The sequence below is a fragment of the Procambarus clarkii genome, chromosome 59 (assembly GCF_040958095.1).
Source record: "Procambarus clarkii isolate CNS0578487 chromosome 59, FALCON_Pclarkii_2.0, whole genome shotgun sequence".
NCBI classification, from domain to species: Eukaryota; Metazoa; Arthropoda; class Malacostraca; order Decapoda; family Cambaridae; genus Procambarus; species Procambarus clarkii.
In genome coordinates this window covers 6,511,920-6,531,652 of record NC_091208.1, presented here as the reverse complement: position 1 = coordinate 6,531,652, position 19,733 = coordinate 6,511,920, and the positions used below count along the sequence as shown (strand labels likewise).

Below are 19,733 nucleotides of genomic sequence, written 5' to 3'. Positions count from 1 at the left end.
TGCAATAACCTTGCACACTGCTACTCCAGACGAACCATCTACTTCTCCAGTGGTACCTGAGACTACACCAGCTTCACTAGAAACTACACCAGCCGCACCTGAGACTACACCAGCTTCACAGGTACCTACACCTGATGCTTCTGCAAACCAACACTTGTCTTCCGATGATGACTCTACTGCCTCGGTTGACGTTGAAGCACAATCACCATCTCCTGCAACAGAGGAGTCTCCAAGAGTCTCCAAGAGTCTCCGCACTATATGATCAACGTGAAAAAAAATACATATGGATCTCCCGAATACAGACGCCTCTCCAGCAAAATACTCAACACAAGGTATGCGGAATGCCTGCTGAATGATCCAGACTCAAAGTACATACTAAGGAACGAAGTAATCTTATTTGAAGGCGACGAAACCACATTGTCAAAGGACCTTTTCCCACCAGACTACGCCGAGTACAAACATCAAATGATTACTCGAAGCAAGAAAAAATAGAAGAAAGAAGAAACACCAAATTGAAGAAGAAGAAGACACCACCTGAAGACAGATTGTTTCCACCTTGAATGTGGAAGCACTGCCACTGCCGCCTTCCAGACCCGCCTCCAAGCCTAGCCCGTTGTTGGGTTGTTTCAGCATCGACATATTGCCACGCAGCTGGGTTTAGCCCTGGCACTTTTTCTTCAACTTCAGCATTTCCTCTCACAGACTTTTCTTCAGCTGTCCCCACTTCAAGGCTCGCCCCCATGGGCATCTTCTCCTGTATTATACATTCATTCATTCATTCAATAATGACGGAAAGTGGTGAATTTGTGTTAAATCTTCAATTACACCATATGTTTTTAGTGTACATTATACACATTAAACTTTGCAGTCGGCAGGGATCACTTAGATACTGTGTACTACAGTGGTCGTCACAGTTGTTAGAGAGTAGGGGACACTTCGCTACTGTGTACCGTGTTCTGAGGCCGGTTGTTGACACAGAAACTCACCTTTCAGCAGGTGTTTTATGTTGTTGGTGTTTTGATCAGGTAGCCACAGAGCAATAAGCCTAGAGTCAACAAGTGGCCACAGAGCAGTAAGCATAGAGCCAATAGGTGGTCACAGAGCAGTAAGCCTAGAGCCAACGGGTGGTCATAGAGCAGTAAGCCTAGAGCCAGCAGGTGGTCACAGAGCAGTAAGCCTAGAGCCAGCAGGTGGCCACAGAGCAGTAAGCCTAGAGCCAACGGGTGGTCACAGAGCAGTAAGCCTAGAGCCAGCAGGTGGCCACAGAGCAGTAAGACTAGAGCCAGCAGGTGGTCACAGAGCAGTAACCTAGAGCCAACAGGTGGCCACAGAGCAGTAAGCCTAGAGCCAGCAGGTGACAACAGAGCACTAAGCCTAGAGCCAACAGGTGGCGACGTTCTATAAGGAGGACGGCTTGACACGGTACCCAGGGAAAATTACTGTAATGTTACAGTGTATTATGTAATGAGGTTGGTGTCAGGCTCTGTATTATAATGAATTATTTCCATTAAACACGATGGTGCAAAGTAGAACAACTTCACAGTACTCAGTGACACATTTAGGGTCACGTGACCAAGTACTGACAGTGAGAGGAGACTAGTGACGTCATGCACTAAGCAGGACCTCAGTGACGTCATGCACTAAGCAGGACCCCAGTGACGTCATACACTAAGCAGGACCCCACTGACGTCATGCACTAAGCAGGATCCCAGTGACGTCATGCACTAAGCAGGACCCTAGTGACATCATGCGCTAAGCAGGTCCCCAGTGACGTCATGCACTCCGCAGGACACAAGTGACGCCATGCACTAAGCAGGGCCCCAGTGACATCATGCACAAAGCAGGACCCAAGTGACGTCATGCACTAAGCAGGGCCTCAGTGACGTCATGCACAAAGCAGGACCCAAGTGACATCATGCACTAAACAGGACTCCCCAGTAACGTCATGCACTAGGGAAGACTCCAGTGACATCATGCACTAACCAGGACTCCAGTGACGTCTTGCGCTAATTAAGACCTCAGTGACGCCATGCACTAAACAGGACCCAAGTGACGTCATGCACTAAGCAGGACCCCCAGTGACGTCATGCAAAAAGCAGGACCCAAGTGACGTAATGCACTAAGCAGAAATCCCAGTGACGTCATGTACTAAGGAAGACTCCAGTGACGTCATGCACTAAGCAGGACCCCAGTGACGTCAAGCAGTAAGCAGGACCCTAGTGACGCCATGCACTAAGCCGGACCCCAGAGACGTCATGCACTAAGCAGGACCTCAGTGACGTCATGCACTAAGCAGGACCCCAGTGACGTCATACATTAAGCAAGACCCCAGTGACGTCATGCACTAAGCAGGATCCCAGTGACGTCATGCACTAAGCAGGACCCCAGTGACATCATGCACTAAGCAGAACCCCAGTGACGTCATGCACAACGCAGGACCCAAGTGACGTCATGCACTAAGGAGGGCCCCAGTTTCGTCATGCACAAAGTAGAACCCAAGTCATGCCATGCACAAAGCAGGGCCCCAGTGACGTCATGCACTAAGCAGGACCCAAGTGACGTCATGCACTAAGCAGAACCCCCAGTGACGTCATGCACTAAGGAAGACCCTAGTGACGTCATGCACTAGCAAGACCCCAGTGACGTCAAGCACTAAGCTGGACCCCAGTGACGTCATGCACTAAGCAGGACCCCAGTGACGTCATGCACTAAGCAGGACGCCTCATGAATGTGAGAACTCTGACATGCGAATTGATTCACTACTGTGTGCAGTGATCATTGTAAGGCACTGTTAAACACCTGCTTTCTGATTGTTTCTTGAATTCGGTGAATGAACGGCGGTGAATGACGTAAATGTGTAAACATCAGTCAGGAGGAGGAGGGGTGATGTCTCCATGACAACGGCGTCGCAGTCTTCCCTTTAACCGGTATTTAAATACTACATAACAAGTGAATGAGAAAGAAATGTCCAAAATCTTAACAATCTTGCTGTGTAAGAAGTAGGAAGACGTGTTGCAACATCCTCATATTTCCTAACTCTATGACCTAAGTATTAGTATGTTTTGCAACATCATCAATCATCAAGGTTCTAAACTCTATGACCAAGTATTAGAATATGTTGCAATATTATCATGCTTCTAAACTCTATGATCAAATATTAGGGTAAGTTGCAACATCATCATGCTTCTTAACTATATGACCAAGTATTAGGATACGTTGCAACATCATCATGCTTCTAAATTCTATGACCAAGTATTAGAATATGTTGCAACATCATCATGCTTTTAAGTTCTATTACCAATGTGACGGTGTTCCCCAACTTATATTTCTCCCACGCCAGCTGTAAGAGTCATATCTACTTTACCCGAGCGTTCTCTACGTTCTGGGGAACAATTCAACATATGTGGGAGCGTGTAGTGTTCTCGCGTTGGCGAGAAATTCGCAAAAGAAGAGTGTTTTGGCCTGTGGTCTTGGCGCTGTAGGACGCCAATATGGCGCCGGCCCCTCCGTTTTGCTTCCAAAACGGTATGACGTCAGTGGCACCAGATTGGTCAGGAACAGTGACATGGCACAGGGAGCCAATGAGAAACGCCCCTGGCAAGTATGACGTCACGAAGGCAGGGGGGTCCGGTCATCGCGCCGCGGTGGTGCCAGGGTTTGACACGACACGTCGAGGAGGTCGGACGTGCGAGAGAGGGTCCTGTCAGTTTGACAGTCTACCTCATTCCGGTGGATTTTACGCGTCACCCAGTAGTCTGCAAGCACCCAGTGAGGTCTTCCTTTATTCCATGTGTTGGACCAAAGAAGGAATCGACGAGAATTGAGCAGCAAGTGCTCCAGTAACAGGCGCTTTGCAAGTGGTGAAGTCTGTGCAGTGACGTATGGGACGTTTGAGCCAGTTCGCCCGTTTAGTGACGACGTAGCGGCTGGGCCAATCCACCGAGAGTCAATAAAAGAACAGTTGCGCTCCAGTTTATGAAGAGAGAGTGATCTGTCATGTATTTCTTCGCCTTGTTGTTGATATAGAGAGATAATACTTGAATGTTTTAAGTAAAATACAAAACTACCTTCCCGTTTGCATTATCCCTCCATTGCTTGTTGCTACAGAGTCCATTGAAAGAGTGAGAGTGATAGAGATACATACCTGCCTGATACCAGATTTATTTAGTGTGCATTCTTGACACTATTACCACAATCCCACGATACCACTGACGTGTTACTGGACACGGGAACACCAGTTGGCGACCTTTCAGTTAGCAGTAGAGCCCTCTGTCGGGGCGGACACACAATCAAGAGAGTGGATTGTGTTCCCACTCGCCTTCAGGTTAAAAGGCCGGCCGGAGGTAGACTGGGATACTCTCCAGGACCTAGATTCAGGAAGCTCTGTGTATTTCTTCGTAAGTGGGTTTGCTACGAAGGTTCCTAAGTGCGCCCTAAGAAGATGCTTAGGTGCGATTCAATAAGGTCCACTTAGGAAGAAATTTGTTGGTTCACCTGCGTGCCGATAGAGGTCACTACTGTGTTTCGTTTGGTCAATCAGAGAGCAGCAACATTCTTCATATTGAAGATTTAGCGCTGGTTTATCGGAGCTCTACTGCCTCCTATTTACATCGAATTTTCTTATAAAATTAGTATATTTCGAAGTAAAACAATGTTTTTTCAACTTCTACAGCCAGCACCGACATTGTAGTAAACAAATATGTTACATTTGTTGTTTACCTACGTAATTCTAAGAGATACTGTGTAGCTGTCCTTGTTGCTCGGAAGATGCGCTGACAATTATTGTATATATTTACTGAATTTACCCAAGGGCCACTATCTAATGGCCTCGAAGAGGACAGAAAGCCGGCGGCTTGTTTAAGGGCCCGCCAATTGTCTTAATGATATTTTTTAGCTGGAATTTTGCATTTACGGCTTCAGCGGGTAGGCGGTTCCATGGGTTTATAGCCCTCTTGGTGGGAATAAAACGTGTTTTCAGTCCTACTTGAGAGAACATACTCTCCAACACTATATCTGTGATTGCCCTGTTATCAGTGACTTCATACCAAATGGTATGAGGTATTTTGAGCTCTGTAATTACTTCATACACTCAGGAATATTGGAAGATATTCTTGTGCTGCACCCAGATTTTGCCAGTGGAAGCGAATAGATCAGCATTAAGTATTTTGTTCTCTCTCCTAATTCCATGTATGACTGGCCATCCTGTGAGGTGAGGATGTTGGATGAGCTTGTAGCTGGTTTTTGATCTGCACTGTGTGGTCCTTTATACAGAATACGGAAGCAGCACATTGCTGTGTATACCTAAACATGTTTAAAAATACATTGTTTGAGAGGAGTCTTGTAGAAACTGGTAAGAGTAATTATAATATAATGTTTCCATGATTCAATGCTTACCTCTTGTGAAAATCGCGAAGAGTTGTTTAGTCAGAGTTGATTTGTTTTTTGTATTGAGGCTGGTATTTTCTAAATTGATTCCATGTACAGTACTGTATGTCTAACCATCCTGTGAGATGGGAGTATTAGATAAACTTATAGCTAGTTTTTTATCTACACAGTAATATTCCATATAGAATAGGGTAGCAGCACATTGCTGTGTATACCTAATCTTCTTAATAAAAATGATCAGTAATAAAGATTTTAAATTATAGTTTGCATTATTACAAATACAGTACTGTATTATCCTTATTAAATCATGTTAACCATGGATCATTAAGATCTCATATTGATATGTAATAGTCATATTTCTTTCGAACTGCTAATCCATGCTAATCATTCATTAAATTGTGCATTATGTCTCAATTTTTCACTTCCTTGGATATACTGTACAGTACAAAAAGATAGGATAAAAATAAACCAGTAATATTTCTTTCATTATATTTTTCATTTAAATAACTCCATCAATATTTTTACAGCTGACAGGATTTGTTTGACCATACAGGTGCATTATTTGTTAAAAAAAATTTGGTTTATTGTTACACACAATAGTGCTACATAGCCTTCCCAGCTTGGTGCCTTCTTTTAATACTTACTGATTAAAAAATAAATAATAAATACATTTTATTCAGGAAAAGTACATACAGTTGATTTGCAAACATAATGTTGGATTTATAGACAGAGCTAGTACATACAATACCTAAAGCCACTAATACTCATAGCATTTCGGGCAAGGTGTGGGGGAAAAAACACAGACTAAAACTTAATAGTAATCGGGATTAGGTATAAATTGTGTTGAAAGAAGGAATAAAAAATACAAAAAGGGGGATTAACATAGCATAAATCAGCAATTGCACATGTTGGTGAACAGAGTTGTTTAAAAAATAGCAAGACATGGGTTGACATTTAGGAGGTAAGTTAGGTTACATGGAGTTAATTAGGCAGTACTTGGTTTAACTCTTAAACTGGTTGAGAGAGGTACAGCCTTTGACATGATTCGGGAGGTCATTCCACATTCTGGGTCCCTTGATTTGTAGAGCACTTCTAGTTTGGTTACACACAGCCAAATTGTGTAACAGGAAGAGGTCTTGGACACAAATTTGTTCCATGCTAAATGTGGAGGAATCAGCTGAGTATTCCTCAAATAAAATAAGTTGCCTCAGGTTATAAGGTAAATAAAATAAGCATTTCTCAAATAAGTAGCTGCCTCACCTCACTGCCTTACTGCCACATAGCCTTCCAGGCATGGTGCCTTCTTTTCATAATTACTTGTTCCACACCCAAATTGTATAACAGGAAGAGGTCTTGGACTCCTACTTCCCTCTCTCTTTTTTTAATAGTCTATATAGTCATAATTATAGCTTTAAGTATTCAATGAATAAAGTTTTTGACATTTTTACCCTTCTCCTTACCTAACATCATCTGTGCAGCATATTTTTATTTTATGTTTCACCCAGATTTAATTTCAAAATAAAACCAAACTAAATAAATTAGAGATGGGTATGTATAGCTAAGCTACACCCTTACTACTAGGTGAACAGGGGCATTTGGTGATAGTAAATGATCCCATCAGGCAGGGCTCATCACCTTCTCTCATATTTCATGTTCACCAGTGTTTATTTACTTAATAACTACGGGTATAATATGTTGCTAAGCAGAGAATGCATATATAACTAACACGAAGGACTCCTCTTCACTAGATTCACCAGCTATAATATTTTGGTCATGTTCCAATATCATAAATCGATCCCAGTGTTATGTAGTAGAGACAAAATTACTTATATCCAGTTTACGTAAAGCTACGAGTGGTCGAAACCACACTTAAATCCCGGAATGAACTTATGAAGGTTTTTCCACTTAGGGTAGCTACTTGAATACGAACGTAACCGCCACGAAGGCGCTAAGAGGGAAAACGTTCTCAGCTAAGAGGAAAAACCTTCGTAAGTACCTTCCTGAATCCGGCCCCAGGTGAACAGTGGCACCTCGAGGATGGAGTGAAGACCCGCAGGGCTACAGTGAATAACAGTTACCACTACTACTACTTGGTAGTGGCTGGTGAGAGGTAGAGAAACCCCGACATTGTCAATTTTGACAGGATATAAAGTACAGTTACCTTAACTTATTTACTTACTGGACGAAACCCCGACATTAGCGACCTTGCCAGGATTCGAGGTACGGTTACTTACTGAAGAAAACCCCGAAACCAAGTATTAGGATATTTTGCAACATCATCATGCTTCTAAACTCTATGACCAAGTATTAGGATATGTTGCAACTTCATCATGCTTCTAAACTCTATGACCAAGTATTAGGACATGTTTCAACATCCTCATGATTCTAAACTCTATGACCAAGTATTAGAATATGTTGCAACATCATCCTGCTTCTAAACTCTATGACCAAATATTAGGATATGTTGCAACAACATCATTCTTCTAAACTCCTTGACCTAAGTATTATGATATGTTGCAACATCAAGGTTCTAAACTCTATGATCCAAGAATTAGGATATGTTGCAATATCATGTTTCTAAACTCCTTTTTTAGTTTAGAATATAAATTAGAATAATATTTCGTTATAAATATTGAATTCCATGAGTCTGGACACAGGACTGAGTGCATGAGCATGTTGACAATTTCTCTTGCAAAATCTGCCTCGCTCGTGTTGATACCAATTATATTTACAGCGGTTTAAATATCACACATAAAGACGTTGTCTGGATCTTCCACTTTCATGCTGTTTATTTTAGTGCTTATTGTTATGACCATAACCAGGCACTGCATCACCAACCACAACAAGGCCCTGAACAACATCAACACCAGCCTCCACACCCTCAGCCACAACATAACCATAACCAGGCACTGCATCACCAACCACAACAAGGCCCTGAACAACATCAACACCGGCCTCCACACCCTCAGCCACAACATAAGCATAACCAGACAATGCATGCAATTACTGGATGAGGATTAGGACATTGGATGGGGGGAGGAAGGAATGGTGCCCAGCTGTTAAGTTTTCCTTACTAACTGACAACTTTGATAATGGCCTAAGAATACGGTACACAAATGGGATATTAATAAGGCATTCAAAGTATCAACATAAAATTTCGAGTACAATGAAACAAAAAATTTTGAATATAAAAGTTAATCATTAAAGAGGTATAGAAAACCACGACTATTCGACCATATGGGAGTGAGATGATTATCATGATATTAATATATATTAGCTGCTGAATACAATTATTGTGTACCTAGAAACACTTTTATATTAAATTTTATTTATTAATATGAAGTTAAAAAAAAATTTGTTAAGAATTTAAAATTTTTTTAACACTTTCAAGAATTTTAGCACAAAATTTTTTTTCATAAATTATTTGTAAATAAATTTAACTTATATATAAGAAACTTTCTTATAATACATTCAATGCGTTTTGATACAAAATTTTGAGTGTAATTTATATACATTAAACTATGCAGTGATTAGGAATCATTTAGACCTCCTATTACACTAGTCGTCGCAGTTGTTAAGAGAGGGTAACACTTAGCTACTGTGTTACCATGTTCTGAGGTCAGTGGTTGTCACAGAAAGGCACTTTTCAACAGGTGTTTCTTGTTGTTGGTGTTTTGGTCACGCTGGTGTTTCTTGTTGGTGTTTTGGTCACGCTGGTGTTTCTTGTTGGTGTTTTGGTCACGCTGGTGTTTCTTGTTGTTAGTGTTTTGTTCACGCTGGTGTTTCTTGTTGTTGGTGTTTTGGTCACGCTGGTGTTTCTTGTTGTTGGTGTTTTGTTCAGATGTCCACATTGCACTAAGCATAGAGCCAGCAGGCGATCACAGAGTACTTAATCCCAGTGAAGTCATGCATTAAGCAGGACTCGTGACATCATCTAGTAAGCACGACCCCAGTGACGTCATGCGCTAAGCAGGACCCCAGTGACGTCATGCACTAAGCAGGACCCCATGGCCGTCACGCACTAAGCAGGACCACTCCTGAGTATGAGGGCTCTGACATGAGAATGGATTGACTTTTGTGTGCAGTGATTATTGTAAGGCACTGTTAAACATCTGCTTTCTGGTTGTTTCTTCAATTCGGTGAATAAACGGCGGTGAATGGCGTAAATGTGTAAACATCAGTCAGGAGGAGGAGGGGCGATGTCTCCTTGACAATAGCGTCACATCTTGCCTTTAACCTGTATTTAAATATTACATAACGAGTGAATGAGAAAGAAATGTCCAAAATCTGAACAATGTTCCAGTGTAACAAGTAGGAAGACGTGTTGCAACATCATCATGCTTCGAAACTCTTTGACCCAAGTATTATGATATGTTGCAACATCATGCATTTAAACTCATTTATTAGTTTACAATATAGTTTAGAAAAATATTTATTATAAATATTGGATTCCATGAGTCTGGACCCGGGACTGAGTGCATGGGCATATTGACAATTTCTCTTGCAAAATCTGCCTCGCTCGTGTTGATATCAATTATGTTTACAAGGGTTTGGATATCATGCATAAAGACGTTGTCTGGATCTACCACTTTCATGCTGTTTATTGTAGTGTTTATTGTTATAATCATAACCAAGCACTGCATTACCAACCTCAACAAGGCCCTGAACAACATCAACACCAGCCTCCACACCCTCAGCCACAACATAACCATAACCAGACACTGCATCACCAACCTCAACAAGGCCCTGAACAGCATCAACACCAGCCTCCACACCCTCAGCCACAACATAACAATTAACCAGGCAATCGGTCACCAACCTGAACAAGGTCCTGAACAACATCAATACCAGCCTCGACACACTCAGCCACAACATTACGATAACCAGGCACCCCATCACCAACCTCAATAAGGCCCTGAACAACATCAACACCAGCCTCCACACTCTCAGCCAGAACATAACCAGGTACTGCATCACCAACCTCAGCAAGGCCCGGAACAACATCAACACCAGCCCCACACCCTCAGCCACATTAGGATAAGGATTAGGGATTGGACAGGGTGTTGGAAATTTAAAACACCGAATAGAACACTGTTGTATTCTCATTACTTATTACTAACTCTACTAATTATTGTAGTAAGTAAAATTAATACCACGTAGAATTCTCATGTACTAATAATTTCATCTGTGCAGTAGGTTAGAATTCTCACGTCATCCGACGCCAGTATTGCGTCAGATTTCCTTACAATAAACACATTATATCCAATGTATCTGAGAATTAAATTCGATTCTCTATAACCAAGGCATTCTGTATGATAATTAATTACAGATGAATTGACCTCCAACTAAAAGCCGAATAGAGCGTTGGAGTCATAGCGATTATCTAGTAATAAAAGTTAACATCACGAGTGAATGCCATGGGGAGACATTAATTCCTCTCCCTTATACGTTTACTATCACTAAATTGGCAAATAATAATATTGTCCTCTTCTAAATAATAAACCCGTCCAGTCTTCAACATTTCAAGCGAAAATGCGAGAAAATTCATGACAATAATTTGTCTAATGAACGCGAGACGCGGCGTGGGGTGGAGAGGCTTGCCAGTACACGTGGAGGGAAGCTCTGAGGCAGACCTACCCGTATCGTGCTCACGAGGAGACGCCATTACCCAGCCATCCGGGTAGACGTTATCCATCCTCAGATGAAAGTCACCACTGTGAGGCGTGAACAACCTTGCAGATAATATCTTCAACTGGTGCTGGTGTAACATAAGGAACCTTTTTAATCTGGTTCCTGACTACACGTGACCGGCCAGTGAAGCGCGCCATTATCCAGGATAGGCTGAAGCCAGAGCCTGGGACGCGAATTTCGGCAATCTTAAAACTTATACAGTGCCCTTATTAGCTAAGTATCTTCTCTTTTTTTGATGCATCCGGTAAAGTGTAGTGTAGTAGCTGGGTGATTGACCGTGACGACGTATGCCAACATCAAACTACAGGTTATTACCTATTATCACCTGTAACTCTTAATTTCTTGAACATAGAGATTCAGTAGTTTAATTAGTTGCTACTGTAAATATTTGTTTTGCAGCACATGAGAAGAATTCTCCCTGCCCCCTTCTCCCATGTTAATCCATCCCATTCGTCAACCAGCTGAGCCCAAGGGAATTAGAGGAAGCGTCGTGGCTTACATAAAGGAATCATCATTAAGCTAAGATTTCTTTGTATTTATTCCTGAAATTTCTGAAATTACTTACATGCAGAATTCCTCTGGATTAACATGTGTTTATTGTGACTATCATTACTATACCTATAATCTACGTTCCCTTTCATGGTAATGACATTAGTTTCACTATAATTCATAGGATTAGATTATTATAATTTGGATTAGTGAACGAACCACACTAATTCCTGGACGTACTGACTTCCAGTAATAACCCCCCAATGTAGGTGTTTGAGGGTGTGACGGTAACGCGTTGGTGTTCGGCTGTTCAAAGCTAGGGGTATGGCCTCGTCACATAGTATTAAAAAAAAATTGAAAATCTGGAACTTCGTCTGTGGTAAGGTAAGGAGAAGACACACAAAACACAAGTAAATTTTAACAATGGAATTTTAATTACGTTAAATAAACAAACATGAATAAAATGGACAAACAAATTCGTATAATAAAATCAATCAATCAAAATAATAAGAATAATTAAATGACACAATGAAAAGTTACGTTAAGACAAAATAACAAGAAGTGCAATATAAAAGTAAATGAAAGGTGCTGGAATATTGGCTTTAAGCTATCACCTCTCTCAGTACACGTACGCCCAAAGCTTACGTCTAGGAGGGAGAAGTGTTAACTGTGAAAGCACGGAATATTCTGAGGACTGAGGTCGTTGTTGGACATTTCTTCCATAGTAGTTTTATATAGTTATAACGACATAATTGTGGAGGGAAGAGCAGGCTCAATCTCTTGAAGGAGATTATTGTCACAACTCTCCCCCGAAGCCTGCAGTTCTGGAAGAAGTACGTCGTTATGTGGTGGAGTAATGGATGGAGTCGCTTCTACTTCATAAACTCTGGAGAGATCATTGGCTAAGATGTTGTCGGAATCTTGGTATAGCGTGTCTCCAGGTTGAATTTCTGCAGTTAGCAAGCCCATAGTAGAAGACGTTGAGATGAGAAGTGGGCGTGCTGCAGGTGGTGTAGGGTGGTGTGGTCCGTGTTGATGGTGGACCGAGCACTTTTCAGGTGTGGAGTGAAGTGCTGAAGCTTCAGGATGAGGAAGAGTAGCTCCTTGCCAATTGTTCCGTAGTTCCTTGTAGCAGTAGTTGCCGACAGGTGTATTCTCCTCGCCTCGTTGCTGCATCACGACACCACCAACGTCGGTACCACTGGCGTCGACATGGAGGATGAAGGGCTTATCTGACGAGGTGAGAGTGGAATTAGAATAGGGCAAAGGAGCACGATTATTATCCTGAAAGCATTTGGGAAGATCATTAAGGATTTCGGAATTAGAAAGCGCTGACTCCTTGTCAGTGCTTTCGGGAGGAGAAGCTGGGATGGTCTCACTGTGGATGTAGGGTTCTGTGAAGGTAGAACAGTTAGTCAGGACAGTGGGAGGAGTACCATTATATTGCTTCAGGAGGTTGACGTGGCACAGCTGGGTCTTCCGCCGCCTATCCGGAGTCTCTATTACGTAGTTGTTATTATTCCTGCACTCTTTGATGCGGTAGGGTCCTGAAAACCTGTTTTGTAAAGGTGAACCTGGGATAGGGAAATATGCAAGGACGAAGTCTCCCGGCTTGAATTTTCTTACTTTGCTGGTCTGGTCATAATGAGTCTTCATTCTCTCCTGGGCTTTCAATAGATTATCATGGGCAAAGCGGTGGACTCTCTCTAGAATGTGTTGAAGGTTTTGAAGAAACTGGGGCACATTCTGATGCTCACTGAAGGTGGCATCTCGGAGAGAGTCTTTGAAAGCCTTAAGGGGAGTACGGCACTTACGGCCGTAGAGCATCTCATAAGGAGATACTCTTAGGGACTCATTGGGGAGACTTCTGAAAATACACATTATAAGGTCAATCTGCTTATCCCAATCCTTAGAGGTTTCACTACAAAACTTTTTCAAGAGTGCTTTGATTGTCTGATGACTACGTTCAAGAGAACCCTGTGAAGCAGGATGATAGGGGCTGGACAATACCTGTTTGATGTTGAACTCCTCCAGTGTCCTTTTGAAGAGATCACTGGTGAAGTTGGTACCACAGTCGCTCTGAATCTCCCTGGGAAATCCGTATTGAGTGAAGATCTTCAATAGATGTTTTATAACCGTAGCAGCCGTGATGTTCTTCACTGGAACTGCTATGGGAAATCTGGTGGTAGGACACAGGATGGTTAGGATGTAGGCGTTACCTGAACTGGTCCGAGGTAAAGGACCGACACAGTCTATTATGAGTCTGTGGAAAGGTTCCGCAGGCACCTGTATGGGAATCAGTGGCGCTCTGGGAATGGAGATGTTCGGTTTGCCTGCCATCTGACATGTATGACACTGTTTTACATACTGTTTGACGTTATTTACCATACCTGGCCAGTAGTAGTCTTGACGAATTCCATGGTAAGTCTTGTTGAAGCCGTAGTGGGAGAGTGCTCCGTGGGCCAGGTGTAGAATAGTGGACCGCAGGCTGGTAGGAATCACAAGTTGTTCGATGTTGGCCCAATCGTCCTCCTCCTTCAGTTTACTGGGTCTATATCTGCGGTAGAGCAAGTCGTTCTCTAGGAAGAACCCAGGAATACTGTCGGGTTGAGTCTCAGCCTGGAAAAACAATGGTGTTAAAGTAAGATCTTCCCTCTGCAACTTACGGAACTCCAACTTGGTCAGATGCGGGGGGAGTTTCTGAGGGTCTTGAGGGACAGCGGTAGCAGTAGTCAGCTGGCTGTGGACGTGCGGCTTGTGCACGGGTGGTCACGAGAACCGGAGGAGAAACTTCATCACTCTCTTGAACCTCTGCTGGAACATACTCTAGAATAGGGTTACTTGGCACAGAGTTACACACCTGGGGTTTGTCCATGACGATCAGGTTGGTCGGTTGCAGGTCTTCTGCCAAGTCGTTGCCTAGGAGAAGTTGCACTCCAGGCATGGGAAAAGGCTTTTCCCTGACGGCGACTTGGACTTCCCCGTTCACGTAGGGACAATCCAGGTGGACTCTGGCGAGAGGGTATGGAGTGGTAGCAGTGAGGTCAGTGATGAAGACAGTTTCTCCGGTGTAGGTGATGTTGGTCACAGCTGACTTCAAGATGATCGATTGAAGAGCCGCTGTGTCCCTCAAGATCTTCAATTTGAAACGTCCCTCCGGATTTGAACCGTTGGCAGAGACAGTTCCAGTATACAGGTGGTTACTGAAAAGAGAAAGATCATTAACATTAACACCAACATTCATCACAGGCTTACCGGACTTAGGAGGAGTTGGTTTGGGTTTTTGTTGGTCAGTGGTTCCCTTGTATTGAGACTTACCACACTTGTCTATGGTATGTCCATAGAGTCTACAATACTTGCAGTACAGTTGTGAACCAGCTTGATCGGGGCTCACTTTCTCGTAACTGTACCACGACTTCTTACTGGAGGATGGTTCGGGTGTCAGCCGGTGGATGAGGCTGTAAGTGTCAGCCGACTTAGCACACTTCAGGTAGTCGGTTTCTTCTTTATCTGCTAAGTAGAGGCGGACAGGAGGCGGCACACGTCTCAAGAATTCTTCAACAAGCATCAGGTTGACGAGTTCTGTAAAAGTAGAGACATGTGCTGCTTCCAGCCATTTCATGAAATACCTCCGTTTCGTGTTAGCAAACTCGAGGAAGGTAGTGGTACTTGCCTTCAGGTGGTCACGGAATTTCCTTCTATAACTTTCTGTGGAAAGTAGGTAGGCGTCCAACACTGCTTGTTTCAGAGTGTGGTAGTCATTCTCAGACGCCAGAGTACTGAGTGTGACTGCCGCTCTACCTGTAAGATGGACTCTGAGAAGTGTGGCCCATTGGTCGACAGGCCAACTGAGTTGATTAGCAAGGGTTTCAAAGGTGGTAAAGAACACATCAACTTCTGCTTCTACAAAGGATGGCATTAACTTACTTGCATGTGATATATTAAAACTGACGGGAAGATTGGCAGTAGCTTGTTGGCGTTGAGTGAAGTGTGAAGTTTCCAACGTGTATTCTCGTTGACGACACTCAAGAGCCAGAGTCGCTTGTTGCTTGTCATGTTCACGTTGTATCTCCAACTCGCGTTGTTTGGTTTCAAGCTGTAAGCGTTCCCGCTCCTGGAGTGTTTCAAGCTGTACTCGTTCCCGCTCACGGAGCATTGCAAACTCACGTTCCTTGAGGGCGATTTCTTCCCTTCTTAAGGCAGCCTCACGTTCTTGTTCTTCCCTTCGTATGGCAGCTGCTTCTCTTTGCTGCTCACGTTCAATCTTGGCCAGCTCTAGTTTGAGTTTCATCGTTGCCAAATCAGTTTTATCTGCAATATAGTAAGTTTCATGAGTTTCAGAGTCTATCTTACCTTGCTCTAAATAGTAATCCAGCAACAGGTTGTATAGGTCATTTTTGTTGGCTTGGTAGGGAACTTCTAGTTGATACTCATGTGCAAGAGTTTGTAATTCAGTCCTCTTGGCACGACTTAAAGTCCCTATTTCACCTGCTGGATTTGCACGGAAAGCTTGGAGACGAAACATGGTGAAATTAGCAAATAAATGTAACACGAATATTCAATAGTGAATGTCAGAAACAGGACAACGTGGCAACTGATACCTATCCTGTGAGATCTTTAACAATTAAAGTTAAGTAAAAGATGTTAAATGATTAAATTAAATCAAGGGCGCAGGAAATCTTGTACCCGGTACTCATGTAAGAGGATAAGGGCAAGAAAATCCTACTAATAAATGAAACAGAGTTTCGAAAACAAATGAAACAGTAAATTGCCTCAAAAGTAAAATTGGTAGTCCAAGGATGTAGGCATACCTTGCCAAGTCTCTATAGGACATAAAGCAAGTTTTTCCTACTGAATTTAATATGATACTTACAGAATTAGCGAACTTTTGTGCTCTGAAAAGTAAGCTAATTCCCTACCGTTGTATGTATCATCATCTCTGACTGACGTGTAGGGGTGCGAGGTGTCAACTGGTGACGAGAACTGCTGCTGAGGTCCCAATTCAGCAACTAAAGTTCGAGCTAGAGGAACTATGGCCCTCTTTGTCCTTCTACAGTCAGATTGCAGAAGATTGGGTACTCTTGACCCGGGGCAGACCACAGTACCAGGGTACCAATATGATGATCTGTCAAAATAAGAAATATTCAAGGGACAAAGATGGTAAACACGAGTAATAACACGGAGGGAGAGATGACCAATTAAGAGTATGACTGCGGCCTACAGTCACCACGTAATCCAAAGTTGTCTCACCTTCACTATATGTTACTCTCGTAATGCACAATACACCGCACCTTATAAAAAATGAAATTGAATATGAAAAATAGTAAAGCTACGTAAACAAAGTTAAATACGCTTACCATAAATTACCACTTGGCACCAGTACCTGAGTGAAGCTCCGTGGACAGGCCCCCATATTTTTTTTTTTATTTTTATTTTTACATGCAGAGCATGCAAATTAAATACAATAAAAATACAGAATACATAAAGGAGAACAACAGACCACCGGCCAGAAGGGCCGACAGCCGAGCACAACAAAACAGCATAGCACAACAAAACACATACACAAGAAAAACATGAAAAATACAGCATACATCAAAACATAAAACAGAATACAATGGCAATCCAGCAATCACAGTACAGAACAACACCTCCAAAAAACAAAACATACAACAAGAGGCAACAGGTAAAGCAACAGAAAATCAATACATTAACGCCCCGTAACAAAAGGCGAGGCCAATTACAATAAAAAAGCAGGCAAAAACACAAGTCACTAAACACCGGCCTGAAGGGCCAACATCAAAAACTCAAGAAAACAAAAGAAAAATAAAACACACAGCAAGCACACAGACTACGAAAAGATCTCATACTTGTCCGGCCACTCTTCCGCCGGGAAGCGAATACAGTACGCTTCCCAAAGTAACATAATGTCCTCCGAAACATGGTCACTATTGAGCGTACGAGGATCGGGCATTAACTCTGGCACACCCACAATAAAACACTTAGCCCGACGAATCCAGATGGTAGAAGGGCACCACGGAGCAGGACGCACACGGTCAACAATTTCAAAATGCAAAGGATGGTCAGCATCCATCGCCACTCCGGAGGCCAAGATGAGAGGGAGAGGCTCCTTCCCATGAGGCCGGGCAATGGGCAGCACACTGGGAGTCTCCTCAGCTGCCTCACAGGGCTCTTCGGCAACCACTGAACGTTGCACCTGCCGGGACCCCCCACGCTTGGCATCCTTTTTCAGCACCAGCTTGATGCCTCGGCTCGTACCAGGATCCACACCATCCACGCCCGTAGGAGCAACCACCTCCCACTGCGGAGAACCTTCTGCAGGAGAAAGAACAGGAGGTAAATTAGACGCACAATCATCGTCAACAGCAGACATATGGACATCAGCCACCACCAGCGTCGTAGAGCACGAGGCACCTGGAACCGCCACACCATCTCCCGAAGCTCCACCCGCGTCGTAGTCCTCCATATCAGCCCAAGCAGTAGAAGAGCGCCTAGAACGCTTGGGCACTGGCCGCACATCCTCACAGCCGGAGGCGTACCCAGAACCACGGCCCTCACGAACCGGGCGAACCAACGCCCGTCGCAGTACTTCAGCAGCCTCAACCACATGGGGAACCAGGCCGCACACAACAGGATGCTCCGCAGTACCCCCAACACCCAACACAGCCGGAACACCTGGCGAGGGCGCAGAACCAGGCGCAGCAGCAGGAGTCGAGGAAGACGCAGACGCACTCGGCTGAGGGGCAACAAGCACCGGGGGCATGTCGGGTGACGCATCAGCAGCGACTGGGACCTGCTCCACTTCATCTCCGGAATCCACGCCCTGAGGGAGCGGCGGGAAATCCTCCTCCCGGAATAAGTTAACGGGTGCAGTAGGTGTCTCAGAGCACCCGGCAGCCTGATGCCCCAACTGGCCACACCGGAAACAAGTACAGGGCTGCCGGGCATAGTACACCCGAACGTAGTAGCCCAGCAGCCGGACAGAAGATGGGATATCCGACCGCAGGCGCATACCTAATGTACGGACGTTCGTCTGCTTCCCAGCATACTTCCCCGAGGACAGCTTGTTCACCCGCACACTGATGACTGCACCATACCTCCCGAAGAAGCGCCGGAGAAGGTTTTCAGGGAACTCCAGGGGCGCACCGTGCACACTGACATATGTCAGGGCACCACTTCGGTCCGAGATCGTAACGGAGCCGGCGCCATCCGGCAACTGCAATGAACGCCCCTCGTTCCGCCGGAGGAATTCCCGATACTCCTCCTCCCCCACGAACTTGACAATCACCCGGTGGGCCGTAACAAGCTCAACGCCATACACAGCTTCCACCGGGACACGAAGCATGTCACACATAACTAACTCAACGGCCGGATAACCAGCCTTACACGTGAATTCCAGTCCCACGGAATTTACCCTCAACACAGGAGGAATAGCCAGGCCCCCCATGGCAAAAAGGCCACGTCAGCACGCAGCCAGGCAGGCAACAACCTCAGGCCCCCATATAATATGTGACGGTAACGCGTTGGTGTTCGGCTGTTCAAAGCTAGGGGTATGGCCTCGTCACATAGTATTAAAAAAAAATAGAAAATCTGGAACTTCGTCTGTGGTAAGGTAAGGAGAAGACACACAAAACACAAGTAAATTTTAACAATGGAATTTTAATTACGTTAAATAAACAAACATGAATAAAATGGACAAACAAATTCGTATAATAAAATCAATCAATCAAAATAATAAGAATAATTAAATGACACAATGAAAAGTTACGTTAAGACAAAATAACAAGAAGTGCAATATAAAAGTAAATGAAAGGTGCTGGAATATTGGCTTTAAGCTATCACCTCTCTCAGTACACGTACGCCCAAAGCTTACGTCTAGGAGGGAGAAGTGTTAACTGTGAAAGCAAGGAATATTCTGAGGACTGAGGTCATTGTTGGACATTTCTTCCATAGTAGTTTTATATAGTTATAACAACGTAATTGTGGAGGGAAGAGCAGGCTCAATCTCTTGAAGGAGATTATTGTCACAGAGGGTTTGATTCATTTAATTATACAGCCCATTAATTATTTCTATGATCATATTCTCTAGTATTTTATCCATAGTTACTGGTTCATCTAGGAATTATTTAATGATCAGAAATTCTCAGTTT

General features: G+C 43.7%; 1 protein-coding gene across 1 annotated transcript in view; it reads right to left on the bottom strand.

The window, feature by feature from the left end:
- Window positions 1-469: 469 nt before the first annotated feature.
- LOC138353665 (serine-rich adhesin for platelets-like) overlaps window positions 470-19,733 on the bottom strand; it is a 38,277-nt gene continuing 19,013 nt past the window's right edge. Inside the window, exon 7 of the mRNA XM_069306849.1 lies at window positions 470-754. Coding sequence (XP_069162950.1) covers window positions 470-754 — 285 coding nt within the window. The remainder of the gene's footprint in view (window positions 755-19,733) is intronic.